Source organism: Giraffa tippelskirchi, chromosome 6 (genome assembly GCF_054371585.1).
Source record: "Giraffa tippelskirchi isolate mGirTip1 chromosome 6, T2T-mGirTip1v1.2.pri, whole genome shotgun sequence".
NCBI lineage: Eukaryota > Metazoa > Chordata > Mammalia > Artiodactyla > Giraffidae > Giraffa > Giraffa tippelskirchi.
This window is the reverse complement of record NC_137280.1, coordinates 86383473-86406386: the sequence shown is the minus strand read 5'-3', so window position 1 is coordinate 86406386 and position 22914 is coordinate 86383473. Positions and strand designations below refer to the sequence as shown.

Genomic DNA, 22914 nt, shown 5'->3' with positions numbered 1-22914 from the left:
CTTCTCAACTTGATACCAAACCCAAAAATATCACAAAAAAACATACAGACCAATATCTCATGAGTACAGATACAAAAATTCTCAACAAAATATTAGCAAAGCCAATTCAACAACATATAAAAGGAATTATACACCATGACCAAGTAGGATTTTTCCCAACAACGCCAAGGGTGGCTTAACAACCTCAAGTCAATGAAATATACTGTATCAATAAATAAAAAACAAAAACACACGATCATCTCAGTAAATGCAGGAAAAGCATCTGACGAAATCCAATACCCTTCCAGAATAAAAACACTCAACAAGATACGAATAGAAGGGAATTCTACGAATAGAAGGGAATTCAACAACTAGATAAAGAGCACCTATAGAAAATCCACAGCTAAACAGCATGCTTAATGGTCAAAGACTGATGCTTCCTCCCCAAGAGACAAGATGAGGAAGAAGAAGATACTTCTCTTCAAGATTGTGTTGGATATTCTAGTCAGGGCAATTAAACAAGGAAAAAAAAAAATTAAACAGCATCCTTATTGGCAAGGAAGTAGTTAAACTATAACTCTCTCTATCTGCAGACAACTGATATACAGAAAATGCTAAAAAATCCATGATTAAAACTAATAAACAACTTCAGTGAGGTTACAGGATACAGTATCAACAAACAAAAATCAATTCTATTTTGAAACAGGTACAAAGAACAACTCAGAAATGGAATTAAAGAACACAATTCCATTCATATTAGTATCAAAAGAATAAAATACTTAGGAATAAATACACTGAAAACTATAAAATATTGTTGCAAGAAATTAAAGATTTGATAAATGCAAAGACATCCCATTTTCATGGATTGGAAGACTTAATATTGCTGAGACAGGAAAACTCTCCAAACTGATACAGAAATTGAATATAGTCCCATTAGGACACCAGCTGGCTTCTTTGTAGAAACTGGTATGTTAGTCCTAAAATTCGTGGAATCACAAGGAACATAGAATAGCCAAAACAATCTTGAAAAAAAAAAAGGAGCAGAAGTTATAGGTGTCCGTTTCTGATTCTGAACCTTACTACAAAGCTGCAGTGTGGTAACAGCATAAGAATAAACAGAGCGAACAGCAGGATAGAGAGTCCAGAAATAAATCCATGGAGCTATAGTCAGCTGATTTTTGGCACGAGAGCCATGACCATTCAACAAAGAAAGAATACTTTCTTCTACCAATGATGTTGGGACAACTGGAAAATCACACGGAATAGAATGAAGTTGAACCTTACCTTACACCGTATACAAAAATTAACTCAAATGCATTAAAAACCAAATTGTAGGAGCTAAAACTGTAAAAGCCTTATTATAAGACAAAGGGATAAATCTTTGTGACCTTTTATTTGACAATAGATTCTTAGATACCCCAAGCACAAGGAACAAAAGAAAAAAATTTAGATAAACTGAACTTCATCAAAATTGAACTTTTGTGCTCCAAAGACACATCAAGGTGAAAAAACCCATGGGATGGGAGAAAATACTTGTAAATCACATGTCTGATTAAGGACTTGTACCTAGAATATATAAAGAACCTTAACTCATAAAGACCACACAATTAAAAAATAAAGTATCTGAACAGACATTTCTTCCCTTGCAAGAAGACAGACAAATGGCCAACAAGTCCATGATAAGATGCTCAACATCATTAGTCAGTTATCAAGGAAATGCAAATGAAAAATACAACAGATATCACTCATTGCACACCTGAATGACTGAATGGCTGGAATCAAAAAGTCAGACAATAACAAGTATTGGTGAAGTACTGGTGACATATGAATAAATCAGAACTCACACGTTGTTGGGGGTATAAAATGGTACAGCCACTCTGGAAGATAAGCTGGCAGTTCCTCAAGAAGTTAAACTGTTACTATTTGACCCAGACATTCCACTCCTGTCTAAAAAAATCATAACACATGTCCATACAAAAACTTGCATCACAACAGAATTATCCACAATAGCCAAGAGGTGGAAACAATCCAAATTCTAAAGCGTGAATAAACTAACTGTGGTATATAGCCATACAAGAGAATACTTTTAGGCCACACAAAGGGATGAAGTTCTGATACATGCTAAAATATGGATGAACCTTGAACACATGCTAAATGGAAGAAGCCAATCACAACCAATCACAAAAGACCACATACCATGGTGACTGCATTCATATGAAATGCCTAGAAATACATGGGAATAGACAGTAAATTAGTGTTGCCTAAGGCTGGGGGAGTATGGCGGTTACAGAGTGACAGCTATAAGGTATGGGTTTCTTTTTGAGGTTATGAAGATATTCTATAATTGTGCTGACAGCTACACAACTGTGAATATATTAAAAACTACCGACTTTATACCTTACATGGATGAATTGTATGGTATGGGAATTGAGCATCAATAAAACTGTTACCAAAATTAATAATAACTAGAAGCTTTTTATTCACTTCTAAATCTGGCATTTTACATAATATAGTATTTATATTTGAACTCTCTATAACCAACTACTTCTGGTGTTTTCAAAGTATCTTTTATCACCCTTCCAATCCCCTCTATGGCTGCTGGGTGTTACAGCTATTTTTTTTTTTTTTGCAACTTGCTTTGGAATCCGTGTATATTTTGCTAGCTATCATTCATTTCACCTAAATTGTCCAAGTTTTAATACCATGCACTGTCCATTCTCTACAGTCTGCTCTCTGTTCTCTTTTAACCCTTATCAGCTACCAACCCAAGAATCTCACTTTGGTAAGATCCCTACAGCTTCTCTGTTGCCAAAGCCAACAGACATTTTCTGTATCTTTCCAGATCTATCAACGGTATATGCCAATCCTGAATCTCCTCAACCGTCCCAGCCAGATCTCTAAGCCCATCCCACTACTGAGAATCACTGCACTGAGAAAGACCAGAGATGAATTTGATGGGCATGGAAGAAGGCTAAGAAATGATTTCTTACACTCCCCTTGGCTGCTACATCTACTCATAAGGTCTGTCAGCATCGTCCAGGGTGACGGCAGCCAGGCCTCTCTTTCTAGCCCAGACCTGGCCCTGGGCCTCCCAGCTCTCTCCCTACTGCAAAGCCCCACCCTGCTCACTTGATCTCTAACAGCCAGCTCTAATTCAGGATGTCACCCATTCAACTAAAAAAACACCCACTCTAGCTTCTGTGTTAGGCCCTGGAAATACACTGGAATGCAAGACAGAATTTTTTCAATTTCTTGCCAAACTCGCTCCTTTCCTTGTACATATACTACCCCACCCTCCTCATCTTAGCAGCACCACTGTCCACCAGTTAAACAAGCCAGAAATCTGTAATAACCCAGACTTTTATCACTCCCTCATGCCGAACTCCTGTTCACTTTCTTAAACTGCTCTTCCATCATCTCCCAAGGCCCTTCACTGATCCCCCCACCTCCTTCCCACAACAGGTGCCCAAAGTCTCTAGTCCAATACCAACTCTAATCCTACTAGTCCCCCACTTAAAAACTCTGCTGCCTCTAGGAGCAAGACCAGGCCCCTCAGCCCAGCCCTTGTGAACCTTGCGTGCAATCCCTCCTCTAATAACACTTGTACTGTATACTTCTCCCCGTTTGGTTTCTGAACCTAATCTGGCCATTGGCCTTTATGTATACGCAGGTCCCCATTTCCCACAGCCTACTACTTCTTAAGGTCTGGCTCTGATGCCACCACCTGCCACGCAGAGTCCCTGTTTCCCATCCCTCTGTAGCGTGGCTGACTGCTCTGGGCTGGAAACGTCTCTATATTCCTGCCCCTGGCAGCTTCTCATGGGCAGGCAGGGGTTATGACCCCAGCACCTCCCCAGAGGCCTAAGCCAGTCAACCCACAGGATGGTGGGAGGGCACTGGTGGCCACTCACCCTGCGGTTCCGGTTATGATCCATGGTCTTGAGGTGCTTCTGAATAATCCCAAACTGCATGGGAATGAAGAGGTCACAGGCTGCACAGTGGGCTGCTTCTACCTTCTTCACGAAATGTTCCATGGCAATTTCTGTAGAGGGGAGAAGGAGGGAGTCGCCACTGGTCCCAGACACCTAAGAAAGACCCAGGAGTTGGGGGAAAATGCCAGACCAGCTCCTCACCTCGCCCTGCCATTTCCACGTGGGCCTGAGGCTGTTCTCACTGACCCTCCCTGAGGGAACAGAGGGGTGTTGTGACCCTACTCTGAGAACCAGAGGAGGGAAGGCTGAGGTCCTGCCTGGTAGGACTGGGATGGAACCTCCTCACCTTGTGTCAGATCTTGGTCTCTGTAGATCTGCTGGATCAGACCATCAAGGTCCTCCACGGTTTTTCTGAGCTCCTCTGTCTTCTTCGTCTTGTTGGCAACATATTCCTGCCGGATACACCAAGGAGATATCAAGCTTTGTGTGGGCCACTCTATGCCTGCAGGGTAACAGCAACTGTACCAACCACCCCAAGGCTCACCTGCAGAAAGTCAGCCGTCTGCTTGGGGAGCTTGGTGCCTACGTACTTAAAGTGTTCCTTGTGAAACTTGCTGTCAAGGTGGCTGGCCATCTCATCCTCGTAAAAGGTTCGGTATTTGCAGAGAGAACACACAAACTGGATCCTGCCACAGGAGGGAAACGCAGAGCTGAGACTAAGAGGGTTCCAGGGAATATAGCTGCTGCCTCACCCAACCCAGCTGGGAGCCCTGAAACAGGCGTTGCTCATGGGCCTCTGAGGTGTGGTCCCAGCAGGGGGACAGGCTAGGACCAGTGGGCTTGGGAGTGCAAAGGGACAGAACATCTGCAGGCTGCAGTTACTGCAATGTAGGGGACAGGGCAGGAGCTCTTCCTTCCCATAGGCAGGAGGCTGAAGCCTGAGGCAGCAGCTGCTGCAACAGGCAAGGAGTCGCTGGAAGGTTGCTGGAGGGCCTCTCTACCAAGGCTGGGCAGGAGCTTGTGCACTTGGCCCAGTTGGGGACCAGAAGGAAGGATGCCCTGGCATGAGCCAGGTGGCCCTGAGGTGCAGAGTGGAGTACGCAGTCCTGAGGCAGGGCCCAAAAAGGTGCTGCATCTTCCTTGTGGGGGCTGAAGGACTCAAAGACCCAGCCCATCCTCTGCTCAGAATGCTTGGGGGTAGTGTCAGGAGGGATGGGAGGCAAGCAGGCCTGGGCACCTGCTGCCTCATCTTCCTCTTCTGAGAAGAGACCAGTCTGAGCTGGAAGGAGGGCGCCCGCCCGGCCTGCCAGAGGGCAGCCTGGAGTCACCTGAGCGAGGTGCTCTGTCTGGGCCTCGTGTCCACAGCAGAAGCCCGGGGTCTGGGGCCTGCGCCGGAGCAGGCCGCTGTGGCAAGGGGCGGAAGAGGCCAGCCGCCACCGAGGCCTCGGGGCAGGTCCCTACCTCTGCCGGACGTCCTTATCTGGGCCACGGGGTCAGCTTTGTCTGGAGAGCCCAGGGGCCGGGCGCCGGCGAGGCTGAGGAAGGTCCAGCAAGAGCAAGAGTCTGAGGCGGAGGAGGAGGAGGCAAGCGCCAGTGCGGGAGCCCTGAGGGCAGACAGACCCGACCAAGGGGCGTGAAGGGCTCAGCCGCAGACAGACCCGGCCTGACAGGGCCGGCGGGCAGGGCAGAGGGCAGGCCCGAGGCTGCCACAGCCCACAGGTGCTGCCGTCTCTCCTGAGCACGGTGACGGCCTCTTGGCAGCTAGCTGGGATGGCACAGGCGCCTTGGACCTTGAGTCTCTGCTGAGCTGGCCCCCTCCCACAGGGGCATCAGGCCCCCAGTGCACCTCGGGGCTCATGTGCCGAGTGACCTAGCGCCGCAGCTTCTGGGCAACGGTGCTGAGCAGTGTCAGATCTCACGCCAAAGTTGCTAGCGGTCGCCAGACGGCCGCACAGGGGCAGGGGACGAATCAGGCCCTGGGAGCTGGGCCTGGCGGAAAGCAGGGTCCATGCACGGCCGAGCAGGTGGCGGCTCCCAAGGGAGGCCAGAGGGCAGTGAGGCAGCAGAGCTATGGCCCTGCTCTCCTGGAGGCAGCCCCAGAGCGAGGCAGAGGCAAAGGGGTGGAGGGAAGCTGGTTACCTTTCCACCATGCGGTCTCGCTGCCGCTTTTTCTGCTTGTCCAGGCTCTTTTTGCCTGCCTGCAACTTGCGCTTGGTCTGGCCACTCTCATCCTGGGCGCTCAGGACCCCTGTGGGAACAGAAGGGCACAGTTACCAGTCTGTGGCCTCTGGCTGGATACCCACTGTCTCCTCCAGGGGGTCCATTCTGCAAGCAGCTGTCCGAGCAAGGCCTCTGGCTGCGAGCAGGGCCGGGTGCCCTGGGATGGGTGGGGAGTTGACCCCACCACGTTCCAGGACATCCACGCTCTGCAGAGTGAGCTACAGGGAAGCTGGAAGGTAAAGAGAGGCTGTCTCAGTGGGGATACTGGCAAAAGTTCAGAGGACCCAGGTGGCAGAATGCAGGAAGGCCTCAGGTGGGGCCTGAGTGCAGCCCACAGGGTAAAGGCCCCAAAGCTCACATGGCCCTGCCCACCCACACTGAGTACCGCGGCAACAGTAGGCTGAGGCTGGATTTAGGTTAAGTACCTGCTGGCGCTCATCACTCGAATAGGGAGACACGGACTCCCAACAGGGGCTGTAGAGGTGCTAAGGGAAAGGACACGCAAACCAGAGCCGTAAAAACTGCACCAAGGGTCCAAGCTTGGACACCAGCCACTGAGGACTCGGAACTGCATGTTACTAAGGGCCTGAGGGCAGGGGCTGTGCCTCGGGTTCCCCCACACTTTTCCTTGCTCCCCCCACCTGAAGGCAAAACCAGTGTACTGTCTGAGATCAGGGCCAGAGTGGGAACCAGGCAGAGGAAGAGGTTACCCCCTACCAGCACAGTCAGCCACACAGGGACGATCCAAGTTGGACATATTTCTGCCGAAACCCTGCCCTCGGCTAGCCCCCTCCCACCACAAGCATCTGGAAAAGCCACCCCAGTACCCAGGCCACTCAGAAGACTCACCCTTCTCTGCATCCTCTTTGCCATCTTCCTTCCCCTCCTCTTTTCCCTCTTCATCTTCTCCTTCCTAAGACACAATTTCAGATAGTCAACGTTAAAGCCTGTGCAGCTGCTCCTAACAGCTGTAAATGACAAGGCCCTGTACCAGGCCAGGCATAGAGCCAGGTGCCTCAGATCCTCCCAACAGGCCTTGCACAGAGGGCTCACTTGGCCATTTTCTGAAAAGGAAATCCAGCCTCTGGTTAGGCGGCCTGCCAGTAGCCTGTGCTCTCTACCAGACCTCCACTTCCTTGTGCTAATCAAGTCTGCATGCAGAGATAACTCAGGCTGGCCTGTGGTTCTTGTGAGAGGCCTGCTCTGTGGCACAGGGGCTCAAGCAGCTCACTGTTCAAAGGCCTCACCCACAGAGAGAGTGCAGGGCTGGGGCCACTTACTGCTCTGGAGCCCTTCTCCACAGCCTCAGCGCCTTCGGTGCCCTCTGCAGCTTCCCCCTCTGTGCCCTCGTCTGAAAAGTAAGAGGATGCAAGCTCAGCGCAGGAGTCCCATGGGGCCGAGGGCAAGGGTCATGGGCCCAGCACCCGGGCTCACCGTTGTCTGAATCACTGTTATCGGAGCAGTCCGTCCGGGTGGCTTTGCTGTCTGGCTCGTCAGGACTGCCGCATTGCTTTCTCTTCTTTTTCTTGGTCTGGGTCAGAAAGAGGGAGCAGGGTCAGGGTAAACGGCTTCAGGCCCTTTACTTTCTCAGTCACAGACCAGGAGGGCCCCCTTTCACTCACCCGGAAGTCAGCCGTGGTCCAGGTCTTCCAGGTCCGCCTCATCTGCTTCATGCCATTGCCAAATCCAAAGCCAAACCGGGAGCCACCTGGGAAGGTGCCCCCGCCACGCATGCTCTGGAACATGCCGTACTCAGGGATGATGTTCTGGGAGAAGAGGGAGGGCAGCCGGGAGGCACCAGGCATGCACTGGCCCCGGGCCCCCATGGGGTCTTCCCACATGCGCCCATAGCCCGAGGCCATCGGCCGGCCACTCCGGGAGTCCCGGGCCCAGCCCTGAGCCCGTGGGCCAAAAGTGTCGCTGCCACGCATGCGGAATTGGTCACGGTAGGCATCGTACTGGCCCTCATAGGCCATTTCCATATCAGGGTCAAGCTCTCCGTAGTCATAGCCCGACCGGTACAAGTCACGCTCGCTCAGGACAGCCCTCGAGTCACAGGCCTCGTAGGAATCATACCTGCAGAGGCAGATGACAAGCATCAAGGGGGCCTCGGGTCCCATCACCCTTCTGTTCCTGCCTTCCAGCAAACCTCCCCGTTTCGGGGACAGAAGACCCACTCCAGCACTACCCCAGCCCATCATAGAGGACCAATGTTCAGAAATGCCACCTTAAAAGGCTTCTCGGGGCAGATGTCTAGAAGCTGGCAGGTCCCCTCAGCTCATGTTCCCAAGCCTGCACATGACCATGCACCAGCTTTCAGACCCTAAGAAGGACTGACTACTAGGGTAGAGTAGGTCTCAGGAGAAGAGTGGGTCCACAGGAAATGTGCGTGTGTCTGTGGCAGTCACAACGTCCAAGGCCGCTCCTCTGGGGGCAGAGCCAAGCATCCCAGCATCCCACAATACATGGGCAATCCAGCACATCAGTGTTTTGTCCACCGGGGCTGGTAACATCCACAGGAAACCCCCAAACCCCCTCACCACTGAAAACAAAAAGGAATATAGAACGTTTGCCGGGAAAGACACTGCAAGCTTGCCCAATGACAAGAACAGAACTCTTATGAGCTCGTATCATCCCTGGAGCCCAGCACAGGGCATCACAGCCTACACAGCAAGTGAGAAGGCAAGCCAGACGTTCTGACTGTGGAATCAGAGACAGCTGTTCTAACCTCGGCTGCAGTCCACAGGCCCAGACCCCACACGTCTCTTTGCCAAAGCTGGGTAGTTAAGAAGCACCAGCAGCATGAAAGAAGAGGCCAGGGTGACCCAACTGCCACTCTGTCTCTGAACCCTGCTTTCCAGCTTTAGGTTGCTGCAAGATGGTACACAGGCAGCTGGCACCAGCAGCAATGTCAGCCCTATCACCCCCCACCCCCTGGCCCACCATCTGGCAGCCTCAGATCCAACACGATGACTATCAGGCACAAGGAGAGGGGGTGTGCTGGGCCTCCCCCAACACTTTTTGCTTGCTAGAGAGCCCATGCAAGCAAAAGTCTCCTTGGCACCCTCTGCCCCCTAGTGCTCCTGGAGCCTCACTTGGCCCTATCAGTGTATGGCCAGGCCCCTCCTTCCTCTCAGCTCTCTCCCATCTGTCAACTGCAGCCATTAGGCCACTCCACTCCATCCTGTGGTAGAAATACATGTGCCCTTCTCACTGAAACCTCTCACTAGGGCAAAGAACTCCTGGGCCAGCACCAGATCAGACAAGGACAAATCTGAAGGCAGATCTGAGTGGGAGGCCCAGCTCCTGTGTGCCTCTGGGTAAGAGGTGAGACCTGCGGGCGCTTCCCTTTCCTCATCTACAAAGTGAGGACATCAACAGCTCCCCACTGGGGCTCTTCTGAGGCTCAACAGGTACACATTTTATAAGGCACCGAAGGGTGGCCAGGATGCGCCCCCATCTTTCCTGTGCCTTATATGGGACAGCCCAGCTTGCAGTGCTCAGCCCAAGGGCTCAGCCCATTCTTCATACACAACCCAAACAGTCCTGCCCTGACAGAGTGCAGGGTGCAAAGTATTGCAAGGATTTCAGATGGCCGTCTGCAGAGGGAAGAGTCATTCAACAATGACCCTGAGAAGAGCCACTCAGAGGTCACAGTGAAACCAGCCCAGAGTGGGCTTGCTCAGCCTTCTGCAAGCTGGAAAAGAGGCTCACCACCAGGCAATGGGTGAGGATGGAGGACGGGACACAACCCAGAGAGGGAATGTGAAACAGACCCTACAGTCTCTGGGAAGCCCCAGCAGCACAGCAAAGAAGGAGAAAGCAGACAGATATAATAGGAAGTTCAGAAGAGGGAGACTGCCAGGGGGCAGTGGGTGACCCTGCAAAGCCTCCGCCCCTAGGCTGGGGCCCACTCACCTTTCTCCACCTGAGCCGTACACGCCTCCTTGTATCATGTCTGTCTCCAAATGTGGCACCATATCTAAGCGTTGGTTAATTCTGGACAAAACGGAATCAGCACTGGCACTACCCATGGCACTAGGGTTTGCATTTGTGTCAGAGTTAGGCATTTCCCAAGAGTTTGAAGTGGCCATACCATACCCATAGTTGGTGGTGTTATCCTGGCCATAGCCATAGCCATAACCATAGTTCTCGTAGCCTGCAATGATGGAGACAGAAAGACAGACAAAACGGAGGGGGCGAGGAGAGACAGACACAGAGACAAGGACACCTTTGGTCACAGAGACAAGCCTAGATCTCAGCCACCCAAGGCTGGATGGGCCCAGCCTTCTGGGAAGGAACAGTCAGCCCCAGGGCACCTCGGACCCCCAAAGGCAAGCCCCATCCTGAAACCTTGGTTAAGCTGCACAGTGGCAGAAAGACTCAACCAATCCCAAGGGAGAGAAGAGTGATCATGGGAATAATACTTGCCTCTGTTTGTCCCAGAGTTCCAAGTTCCATATCCTACAAAAAAGTAAAAGGGCAATTATAGCTATAATTGCTTACAGTATGTTGAGAGTCTACTTTGGGCATAAAAACAATGATTCCTAGAACCTGAGCGGTTATAGGAGACTGAATCTCCCCTAACTGAGCAACCTTGAGCTTGAGAGTGCTATATAACTGACCCAGGCCACGTGTTGCCCTGGTGCCCGATCTTTCGTGGCTCTGACCACCTATTTAAGGAACCTCCCACTCCTAACACTCTCAGAGAAGGAAACTGGCTCCTATATGGCTTCCATAATAAGTCAGAATTGGAAGATTACTCTGGCCCTTGGCTAAGCACCAGTGAGAGGAAGAGGCAAGCAGTTCCGGTGTCTCACACTGATTCCACGCTGTAAAAGAAGCTCAGCAAAAAAAAAAAAAAAAAAAGAAGCTCAGCAAAGAGCTCATATCCACTCCAAAATCCTGTCAATCAGATCACCTGACAAAGCCATCTGGAGCAGAGAAACTGACCACCCTAGTCCCTCAAATGTCTGCCTTAACAGGGAGAACCATCAAGCCCTTGAATTGTGTGAATGTGCTGTGCTGGAACACATAAGCAGAGGGAAAGACAAGACACCGCTGTTGAGAAAAGCTGATGAAAATACAATTTGGATTATAAACTAAATGTACTTTGGATTTTATTATAGCACATAAGAAAAATTCTTTCCTTCGAAAACATAAAGCCACTAAAAACTGACCAACTGCAAAGCCAAGGGCAATCTCTGAGTCGAGCACACACGATTCTTTCCCAAGGAAGTGCATGAGAACAGGCGACCACTTTCCTAGTGTCTCTGGTGTGTCTAGTGTCTCAGTTATCTCCTATTCCATAATGTCTACCCTGCAGACAGACAGGTCATGCTTGTCCCAGAACAGACGACCAAACCTCAGCAAGATGGCAGTGTGATGAACAACAGAATCCAGCCACAGGAAGGTACGAGTGCATATACAGAGAAGATGAATCAGAGTGAACATGTGTGGGGGCAAGCTGAGATCCTATACTCAGGCTTCCCCTCGATCTACTGCACAAACGAATAGGAAGACACTGGAAACCAGCAAGGACCTGGAGATGAACACTAAGGAACCGTGGACATGCTAGAGCTCACAAAGCAGAAATCCTGTACAGCTGGGGAAACCAAAGCAGGGGCTTCTCATTCGTTTGTTTACTCAATGATTATCATGCTCAGAGCACACAGAACAGAGGCTAGCAGTCCCAGGCACTCTCAGGCCCAGAGCACTGTGTGGTAAAGCAGACCCTAAATAATTAGAGAGCAGCAAGGGACAGCAGGTGGAGATCATGCAAGGAGTTGAGTGGTGAATAAGGCATTCAAACAGGCAAGAAGAGTGGCTGGCACAGCCAAACAAGGAATAATGCACACTTAGTCCCAGCAGCTAAAAGGGTCTGGCCATGTGGCTGTTTGCAACAGGACAGTGGACACTGGCTATTCAAAAAGAGACAGGACTGGGAGACAAAGGCAGCCCATCGGGGCTATGCCTGAGTCCCGAATACGGTGTCCCTGCCCCACTCCAGGCTTCCACTACTGAAGACTTGCCAGAACAGCCAAGAAGCACAAGGAAAGGAAGCAGCAGTGGGCGTTAACTCTGGATACAAGGCTGGTGGTTCTATGACAGTGGCAGGCAAGCCCTCTCTATGTGCTACCTGCTCTGTTGAGAGCAACCCTGGTGGGCTCCCCAGCCAGACCCCCTCAGGGGAAATCTGTCTACACTGTGTTCTTTGATGACTTCCTTGCAAAAGAACACTGGAATTCACTTCATCTCCACAGAGGAGATGAGACCATGGTTGACCGAGTATTTTAAGAATGTAATTTATTTTTAAAAAGGAAACCAAAAAAAGAAAGGAAAGAAAAAGAAAGTGAGTAAAGAAAAGGAGCTGGTTGTAGTAAACAATATTTAAAGAGCAAAAATAGAAGACTATGTAAACGTTCGACTTTAAGGTAATAGTTAATCACATTATGGTCAACCTACTCAGTGATATCACATAGGCATCAAAAAAGAAACTACTAAGCCCTTATGCTGCACAAGGAAACACTCTAACAGCACCATGAAACAGATTCCAGCCACCTGTAAGTTATTCAACTACCTGAAGTAACTATGCTGACAAGTATAAAATGGTGGGACCTTGGTTGACTGTGTTTCAAAATGTTATTTACATGCTGTTATATTAGTCTTACAATTTAAGCCAGAAGTAAAACTATTTCTATTCCTTTACAACATGATGTAAAACCACTCAAAAAAAAAAAAAACCACAAAAAAAGTTACTAGTGGAAAAAAAAGTTAACTTGTGAATAAGTGAGCTTAGCAAGGTTTATTACAAGGTCAACACACAAAAAGAAAAAAAATCAAATTTTTACATACCAGCAATGAACAATTGGAATCTGAATTTTTGAAAACTAGCATATCCCACACCATTATAGACATGAAATGCTTAGCTGTAAACTAAACAAAATATGTGCAAGATTTGTGTGCAAAAACTACAAAACACTAATAAAAAAAAAAAATCAAAGACATGAACAAATGAAGTGACATACTGTGTTCACATATTGGAAGGCTTAATACAGTTAAGATTTCAATTCTCCCAAACTATAGATTCAAGACCATTCCACTTCAAATCTCAGGAGGAAATTTTTCTAGAAATTGACAAACTGATTCTAAAATTTATACGTACAAGCAAAGGAACAAGAATATCCAAGTCAATTGTGGAAAGAGAATAAACCAAGAGGACTCATATTCACAAATTTCAAGACTGACTATAGTGATCAAGACAGTAAGGTACTAGAGGAAACTTAAGACATGCAAATCAATGAAACAGAATTAGAATCCAGATACAGACCCACATACATACATTCAATTAATTTTCAACAAAGGTAAAGAAGAATCTTGACCTACATTGTATACTTGGTAGAAATATTAACTCAAAATGGATCACAAAATAAATGTAAAACCTAAGACTATGAAGCACTTAAAAGAAAATCTTTGTGACCTTGGGTTAAGCATAAATTTCCCAGATACAATTCGGAGGACTTCCCTGGTGATCCAGTGGTTGAGAATCTGCCTTCCAAAGAAGGGGACACTGTTCAAACCCTGGTCAGGCAACTAAGCTCAAGAGTCACAACTAGAGAGGCCTATGTGCTGCAATTACTGAGTCCGTGCGCTCTAGATCCTGTGTTCTACAACAAGAGAAACATCTTGCAACTAGAGAAGCTCCTGCGCTGCAACGAAGAGTCGGTGCAAATAATGAAAAAAAAGATTGGGATTTCCCTGGCAGTCCAGTGGTTAAGTCTCAAGTTCAATCCTTGGTCAGGGAATTAAGATTCCACATAACACACAGCACAGCTGCAAGATTTTTAAAACAAAAATAAAAGACTGATGAACTGGACTTCACCAAAATGAAGGATTTGTGTTCTTCAAAAGACACTATCAAGAGGAACAGATAGATAAGCCCCAGCCTGGGAGAAAATATTTGCAAATGGCACATCTTGTAAAATGCTTTGGACCAGAATATATAAACCTGAGGGAAAATGGTTCAAAATAGATGTGTAATTTGGGACTATGTCTAATGAAAAGGGTTGAAGCAGGGAGGGCAGGACAGAGAAGCCATGCAAACAAAGTTTCTCCTCCTTATGAACTATTTGATACCTCCTTTCTCATTTTCAGAACATTTTTTTAAGTCTCCCTCTCCCCTGGGACAATCTGACAATCCCTCAGGGAGTTTTACTTATTTCCACTTAATCAGTGACTCCTGAGAGAATGTGACTGTGCATACTCAAGTCTTTCCCTAGACCTTGGCAGTAAAACCAATTACTCATCTCAATTACCAAGGCAAAACTCTTTGAAGAAAGCTCCTTCATGACAGAGAACTAGGGTCATGGTCACAAATCACTGAGAAACAGCTTTACTGGCAGTTCTTGGGTGCTGAGAGACACCAACAGAATATCTATGGATCCTTCTGAATTAGAGATTCAGTGTGTCTGTCCACAGTGGAGAAATCAATGAGAAACTATCTCTCAACCCTGTGTGTGAGGAGCCTGCCGGCCTGACTGTCTCTAAAAGCCATCTAGATTCAGACAGGCAGCCTCTCCTACATTGGAATCTCACGTACTACCCTGGGGTTAAGTTAATGGCTTGGTTTCTGCTCACACCAATCCCTTGGACTTTGATTGGCCACTCTCCTTCCCAGACCCTCCCTCGAAGGGATTTTCTGAACCTACATCTTTGTCACAGGCCACAAATACTTCTAACAGTACGTCACAGGGTCAAAGGAACCAATCATATACAGCCAAGAACTCCAGCTTGCTCAGTAACAGACATCTTTCCCATAATTGCCCCCAAAGGGCAATTCTAACCCCCCTGTAGCTATTCTAAGAGCCCACCATACCATTTCACACAAGTTTGCATTTGGAAAAGACAGTGTTACAGCAATGTTAAAGGCAGCTAATAAACCAGTGGATTGCTCAGCCACTAGAAAGTAGAGCACGCACCCTCCAATTCCCAGGGGCCCACACTTACCATAATCACAGGTGGGCTGGGCGCTTGTGTCTGAGTACGTCGACTGCAAAGTGGTTTCAGATCCCTGGACAAAGCCTAAATATATGTACAGTGTGGTTAATTTCTCCAAACAAACCACATGAAAATGATCTAAGACTACCCTTCAGTGGAGACTGCCTGGCAGACCCTCCCCTCACTGGAAAGCCACTAAAACTTTTGGTTTCTGAACACCTCCAGAACCTATCAACCAAAGGAAAGGCAGGCTATATTTAACTTGTTATGTCAGAAGAATTGGATAAACATTTTTAAACCTTTAAACCAGCATCCTGTTTTAATAAATGGGTACCCAAATTATTCAGGTAAATGAAGAAAACGTTTATATCAAAACACTGAAAGGTGAGCTCCAATTCTAAAAACAGTGGGGGTTAATTTTGAACAATCTTAAGGTAAATAATACCTATTCCATTCCCCAAAATTTAAACCTTACATATTTTTTTCATTTTCCCATTAAAAAAAAAAAGTGTATTACAATTACCTCTTAAATGTAATTACTTGGGGTTAGCATGTTTACCGGAGAAGGCAATGGCACCCCACTCCAGTACTCTTGCCTGGAAAATCCCATGGACGGAGGAGCCTGGTAGGCTACAGTCCATGGGGTCGCTAAAAGTTGGACACGACTGAGCGACGTCACTTTCACTTTTCCCTTTCATGCGCTGGAGAAGGAAATGGCAACTCACTCCAGTGTTCTTGCCTGGAGAGTCCCAGGGACAGCGGAGCCTGGTGGGCTGCCATCTACGGGGTCGCACAGAGTCGGACACGACTGAAGCGACTTAGCAGCAGCATGTTTACATGGAACAAGTATTATAGATTATATGTATAATTTCCTATCTTCTCAAATCTTTTATTATTTCTCAACTTCTAATGAATTAGTACCAAGTAAGGAAAATCTGAATTTCTACCAGAGACTACTGGTCTCAAATGCTGATTATCTTTTAATCTACACTTTTAAAATATTTTTGTAAAATATTTTTTAAGTGATTTTCCCTTAGCACTGAAACTATGATAGACACCATAAGAGAGCACATTTGCCTGTTCCCATCAAGAGCCAACTCATGACCTAAAAATTAAAGCCAGCACCTTCAGTAGCTTGCTCACAATAGAAGCATACACCAAGTGCCTTTCCCTGGGCAGGCATTCAAGTATTTGTTGACACTCCTCCTAGTTCACTTCTTTTTTCTTTTTTTCTAGTTCATTTCTTAAGACCATAGCAGCAAATATGACAGCAACAGCAGCCAACACTGAACAAGTGTTTTTCCTGCAGGGTGCTAAGAGGTTCATCTGCATTATTTCACTTCATCCTCACCACAGCCAACAAAAGGGACAGGGCCAAGATCCCTTACCCTGCCAATTTCAAAGTCCAAAACGGTCTGAAAACCAAGTGTTTTCCTCAAATGTGGTGTCAACATGCATTTTGGGCAAAACTGACCCATGAGGACATTCTTTATCTTTCTTCATTTAATTATAAGGTGCTGCCCCAGACCCCATCGCAGATGTCGTGGAATGTCCTTTTAAGCTAGAGTTCCAAAACACACCCAGCTCCAAGGGTTTCAAATAAAGATCAGTGGATCCACACTTTACTTCCCAGAGGAGGGAACTGAAACTGGGCACTGGGGAATAAGAGAGCTGGTGATAGAAGTATATAAATCCAACATTTTCTACATTCCCTAATTAAAGAGGGTACACTGGAATGATTTCCTCCAGGGACCCAGGACCTTCCTGATATGCCAAAACTGTAACTCTGATAATACCTGTACACAAGAAACACTGGAAGTCATCTAAAGAAGGTTCACCTGTGGGGAAGGCTCCCAGTGTAAATACCACCTTACACAGGCCTTTTCCACTGTTTGCTTCTGGAAACCTGCTTGTTCAGCAATAGTGCCACTGACTTTAGGTAATGTGGTCTGAAGGTATTGCAGCTGCAAGTAGAACCTACCACAAGCTAACAGGAATACATACTGGAACACAGTATTAAAGCTACAGAGCAAAAGATCTATGTATATTCAGGGGAGGGGGTCCTGATTCTTCCTTGAGAAAAAGGAAAGATAATCCAATCCATCAAACCTTCAGAGTTTAAAGGCAAACTCAGCTCTAGTTCTGTCCTCTCTACATTAATATTCTATGTTACAACACTGCCCCCAGGGCAGGACCTTCTTTAGCCAGTTATGCTCCAATTATGATCCAATTCTTATCTGGTTGAGTATCGTTCTTGTCTTGGTTCAATTTTTCAGCTTGATTAAGTTTTGAATGAAAAAATAAGCTCTGAACGAAAAAATAAAATAAGCAAATTTTTGGTCCTATAAAGTGAAAGGTCAGACCATGGGTTTATAACTGTGTATCACAGCCCCTCCCTCTTGGCCAGCCTCTCTGGTATCTTTTTTTGCTCAAAAACACACAAAGCTTCTCAATTTTATTCTTTTCCTTCTTTTTTTAGAAAGGGATTCTTTGAAGAAATAATAAGTGACAAAAACTGGAAGACAATTGGAAAGAGGTTAGGTTGCCGCCAACCTCTACTATCCAGTGAAAATCACCTCCAAGATGGCCTTCAATGATTCTTGCCTTCTGACATCATGTCGTCTCTTCCCAAATAGAGGGAGGCAGTTTAATCGAAAAGATATTGCAGAAATAACCCAGTGTAACTTCTGAGGTTTCCACCTCATTCTCTCTCAGATTATTCACTCTTACTATAAGCCAGCATATAGTAAGGACCCTCTAGTAGGCCTGTGGAGAGTTCCAGATAGTATAGAAATCAATTGCCAGCATCAACCTGTCAGGCACATTAGTTTGAGTCCCTTCAGCCCAAGTTCAGCCTTCAGATGACTAAGGTTCCAACTAACATCCAAAATGTAATCTTATGAGAAATCCCAAGCCAGAGCCATCCAGCTAAACCACCTGTGCATTCCTAACACAGAGAAAATATATGAGATGATGAATGTTCCTATAAAAAGACTGGCAGCATTTCAGCCCTTTGTTTAAAGATCTGGTTCTGGATTTTTGTCCTGTATTTTCACTGCCCCTATCTTCCACCCCTTAGTGGTAGAGACAGAACCTTCTTTCTCAAGTATACATAAAAAAATTAGGTTAAAAAAATCAGATAAGTTATCAAAAAGATACATTTTAAATCACCTTCTACCCTTACTAATAATGGTAACATTTGCTTTAAGGCCTCCAGAAAGTCTCCTTAAAGGCAAAGAGTTGTCTAAAACATGACAAAAAATGCCTGACATTCATTCATTCATTTATTTACAACAGCACCTCCTGACATGTGGGGTCTTAGTTTTTCCACCAGGAACTGAACCAGTGCCCCTGCAGTGGAATCTTAACCACTGGATTGCCAGGAAGTCCTTACATGCCTCTGACTTTGGTGGTCTGCTTCTTAAAAGGCAAAGTCACACATTATAAAGCGACTGTGGTTTTCAGCTGGTCAAAATCAAGGGAAAATTAATCATAACCTCATTAGCTTGGCTACCTCACTGCCAACTCAAACACAGAATTACAGCCTACAAGATATGGAGCTGAAATTCAAACTTGACCATCTGTGACCTCTATACATCAGTTTCCTTGTCTATAAAATTAAATGGATCATTATTAAGCTACCCCACAGCACCCAACCAGTCATCCCCTGGTTTCTTCAGCAGTCCTGCCTCTAATATCCACAGAACTGTCTTTCAGTTCTTGATAAGATTTGGTGAAAAGGATCAGTTTTCAATTCCAGATATGTCAGTATCAACCAACTGACTTCCCTGGTGAACCAGAAAAGGTAAACAAAGGCTAGGGCAGGGTTGCTCAACCTTGGCACTACTGATGTTTTGTTTGAGGCCAGATAATTCTTTATGGTGGGGCCACCCTGTGCACTATAGCATGTTTTTGCAGCATTCCTGGTCTCTATCCACTAGATGCACAGGTAAGTAGCAACTCCCACCCCAAGAAGTGACAACTGAATACCAAGCTCCAAACTTTCCCAATGTCCCCTGGAGGGCAAACTTGCCCCTGGTTGAGAACCACTGGGCTAAGGGATGGTTGCTTAAAAAAACTGGAGTTCTTGCCAAGCTCTTGACCTGGAGGAGGGAGGGCTAACACTACCTTCTCGTCTAAGGACACCATACAGCTGCCTATGGAGCAGCCCCAGAGGCTCAGATTCCACACTCAGTCCTAAACATTCCAAGTAGAATGCAGCTTACCCAGCAACCACACAAGCTCAAGCCTGTAAAAGCCCCCATTAACAAGGGAAGCTCTTGGCTGAGAAGCCTCATCAGTTATTCCGAAAGCAATCCCAGGCCAGCCTTTGAATTCATTCAGGGACGATTTGTAATCACCCAGGCATATCCTATGGCTCCCTCTCTAATCTCATCATTCCCTCCCACTCCCTGCCCTTAACTCAAGATCCACTGATCACCTCGGGCTGATCGTTTAACACGCCAGGCAGCTCCTGTCACTAGGTCTTTATATAGACGGCCTCCTTGGCCAGATATACCTAACTTCCACGTTCCATTCAGGTCTCTGCTCAAATGCTCAATGCTCTCCAGAGGTCCCCAACCACCTCACGTAATAGAACAAGGTCCTCAGGGTACTGACTACTCCACAACACATACTAAGTTCGTTTGCCGATTACGGTCTGCCCTCCTCTATAAAACACTTGAGAAATTCCCGTCAGTATGTCAGTGTTTATTCAACCCCCGACGCCACGATGAATTTGACAGCTGTGGAATGAATTAACACGGAAGCCAGTCATTCTTCACAAGACTCAGTCCCTAAGGACGCGAGGTTCCCTACTCGGCCCAAACGCTTCATATATTTATTCACTCACACACACCCCCAGGGGCGGCTGGCGCCTCTCCCAGCCTGGGGCAGTTAAAGGCGAGGGTGTGGGGCGGGCAACTGCGGTATTTCCAGAGAAACTGCGCGGGGGACAATGGCGACGGCAGCCGACTCCGCAGATTGACCTGAAGGGCCGAGGCCTGAGAAAGGGCGACCTGAGGTGACGAGGCCAGGAACGGAGGCGAGAACTCAGGTACCGAGACCAAGGCCCACCGACACAGGCGACAGAAGCCAAAACTTCGGGCGGTCGGGACCCGGGACCCAAGGTGGCCAGCACAGAGAACTGAGACGCCGAGGCGTGAGGGGCGCGATACTGAGGCGACGGGCCCCCGGCGCCATTTTGTGACCGCAGAGAGGGCAGTGTCCAAGCCTCGGGGTAACCACGGACCAGCCCGGCGCGGCTCCGACACATCCCTATCCCTCTCCACCCGGAGCCCGACCCCTCTCCTCACCAACCCTGCCGGACCTACCTGTGTAGCTCATGGCAGCAGCGAAGACTGCACCCGAAGATTCTGTCAGCTGCTCCACGCGCCGGACGCCGCCGCGTTAGCGGAGACAATCGCCCGAGCCCCTTCTACACACAACTAAGCCCCGCCTCTCGACAGCATTGGCTCGCGCCGGACCCTGGCTTCATGCCTGTTGGATAGCCTCGCTGTCCATCTCTGGGCCTCCTTAGGCCCGTGGCTGAGGGCTCTGCCAATCTCACGAGAGCCCCGCCCTACTCCCGCCTCTCGTTATTTTGAGGCTATGCTGATTGGTTGAGAGGAGACAGCCTGGACTCCCGCAGAGTTCGAAGGGGCGGAGCTGTTCACTACGGAAAGACCTGAGGCCCAAGCGCAGCCAGGCGGGGAAGGCCTGTGCCCTGGAGGTCCGCCAGAGGGAGCTGGGTCTACAGGGCAGGGCACTCCTCCAGTCCCGGCTTTGCCAAGGGAGTGTTGTGCCAATCTACGCTCTTTCCTAACTTCTCTGGCCTTCAGCTCCAAAACGAACAAGGTAAAGCCATGTTGGAATGAAAATTACAGTAAGTGCCAAACAAGATACTGGGCACAGTTTCAAATATGTGAAATAACATATGTGAAGAATTCAGTCCGGTGCCGGGTGACCTAAAGAAATGTTACATTTTGTTATCCACCGTTACATAATGATAACAGATATACAGCATGTTTATATCATTATATGTAATAAATATATTTGTATTATTTCAAATGCTCCGCCGTATCTGTGAGGAAGTTGGTTTTTTTTTTTTTTTAACTCCCATTTAAAAAGATAAGAAAACTGAAGCTTGAAATTCATGACTTGCTCAGAGTCCTTGACACTTCAAGTGTTAAAGCTAGAACTACCCGCTCTAAACCCGTCTCAGTTTGTTCTGGACTTGGGTCCCTGGTGGCTCAGATGGTAAAGTGTCTGCCTACAATGCAGGAGACCCAGGTTCAATCCCTGGTCAGGAAGATCCTCTGGAGAAGGAAATGGCAACCCACTCTAGTACTCTTGCCTGGAAAATCCCATGGACAGAGGAGCCTGGTAAGCTACAGTCCAAGGGGTCACAAAGAGTCGGACACAACTGAACGACTTCACTTTAGAGATCCTACAGTAAGAAGCCCAGCCAGGCTCCAGCTCTGTGTCCCCAGCAGCCTCTTTGGATGTGTCCACTGTCAGAGCCATCTCATAGCTGCTAAGAGACGACTTGAGAAAATTGTGCTTAATGTGTTTGTGAAAATTCATCAAGCTGGGTGGCTTGTACTTTTTTGTTTGTTTTAAAGTATGCCACTACTGACTTTTTGATATTAATCTCTTATTTCGATGGCACTTTTTAAAGTCCGTATCCTTCAGAGAAATATGCTGAAACATTAAGAGATTAATTGGTCTGATGACCGTAATTCAGATGGAGAGAAGGACATGAAGGGGCTGTAACTGAAGAGACTGGTCATGAGTTTACAACTGATGAGTAAGTGACAGTTCATTTTACTATTCCACTTTTGTGTGGTTAGAATTCTTCATGAAAGGTTTTAGCAACTCCTCCAAAACCGGGCCTATGCAAATCTTGCTGCCACATGGGCCAAAGTTCACAATGCATGGAAAAACTCCACATATGAAGTACATTAAGTTCTGCTTACTGTGCACTCAGTTGTGGGGCTCATTCCAGTGTCACTCTTAGGGATGCCTGCCTGCCCTTCAAATTAAGGCATGGCCCCAGGACACCTCTCCTGGATCCCATAGCTTCCTTCATGGTGTGTACCACAGCCATATTTTACCCTCATATGTTGACTTCATTAATATTTAATGCTCTGCCTCTGAGATAAGTAGTAGAACTGCTTATGAGAAGGGGTGTGATCACAAGTTTTAGGGAAAGATCCCTCTGTGGCAACAACAGCATTCACCCTTTCAAGGACTAGCCCTTATCATGGCATCACTGTGGGTGGCGCAGGACCTCCTACTTTCTAAGTTCTTGTATAGTTTGAACTTTTTCTTCACATCCAGCTTACATCACTTTTTAAAACTAATGTATTAGTTTTCTTAAAAAAACGTATAAAAAGCTGAAAGACCCAAAGGTCAGGTCTCATTTCAAGAGAGGCTCTACCAACTTTCAAAGTCTCACACATGGCCAACTGCAGCGTTGGTTAGACATGAGTCGTAGAGGCCCTCCTCCGGCAGGCAAGGTGTGTGTCCTGATCTCATAGGAGCAGAAAAGCCAAGTGTGCAGGCCAAGACCAGCCCTGGTGGTGGTGGTGGGGGGGGGAGCGTATTGTCACAGCTTGTGAGTCCCCCCTTCCCAGTCAGGGGCATGGTGGGGGGCCCAGGATAATGGGGTTGGGGTAAGAGAGGCCCCTGGCCCAGGAGATCATTCCCACTTTCCAGCCCCTGGCTGTTTTAAGTGAAAATAATGAGCTAAAAAATCACATGCAATAAACAAAGAAGGAGCAGC

General features: G+C 47.4%; 1 protein-coding gene and 1 non-coding gene across 16 annotated transcripts in view; one reads left to right on the top strand and one right to left on the bottom strand.

The window, feature by feature from the left end:
* The window catches only part of AKAP8L (A-kinase anchoring protein 8 like), a 32100-nt gene extending 11537 nt beyond the window's left edge, over nucleotides 1-20563 (bottom strand). For 2 of the 15 annotated variants that reach the window (XM_081501218.1, XM_081501221.1), the window contains exons 1-12: nucleotides 20462-20563; nucleotides 15138-15212; nucleotides 10559-10595; nucleotides 10233-10290; nucleotides 7754-8207; nucleotides 7566-7662; nucleotides 7412-7482; nucleotides 6981-7044; nucleotides 6051-6159; nucleotides 4456-4597; nucleotides 4258-4363; nucleotides 3891-4021 (exon numbers count right to left, since the gene is read on the bottom strand). In XM_081501218.1, coding sequence (XP_081357344.1) covers nucleotides 3891-4021; nucleotides 4258-4363; nucleotides 4456-4597; nucleotides 6051-6159; nucleotides 6981-7044; nucleotides 7412-7482; nucleotides 7566-7662; nucleotides 7754-8207; nucleotides 10233-10290; nucleotides 10559-10595; nucleotides 15138-15140 — 1272 coding nt within the window. In that variant the 5' untranslated portion in view covers nucleotides 15141-15212; nucleotides 20462-20563. Of the gene's footprint in view, nucleotides 1-3890; nucleotides 4022-4112; nucleotides 4163-4257; nucleotides 4364-4455; nucleotides 4598-6050; nucleotides 6160-6980; nucleotides 7045-7411; nucleotides 7483-7565; nucleotides 7663-7753; nucleotides 8208-10049; nucleotides 10291-10558; nucleotides 10596-15109; nucleotides 15213-20461 lie in introns of all 15 variants that reach the window. The other 13 variants (XM_081501209.1, XM_081501217.1, XM_081501215.1 and 10 more) reach the window with 10 other exon arrangements.
* An 805-nt stretch (nucleotides 20564-21368) lies between these two features.
* Nucleotides 21369-21440, top strand: TRNAC-ACA (transfer RNA cysteine (anticodon ACA)). The gene has a single exon. It is a non-coding gene; the product is annotated as a tRNA-Cys (tRNA).
* The last annotated feature ends 1474 nt before the right edge of the window (nucleotides 21441-22914 follow it).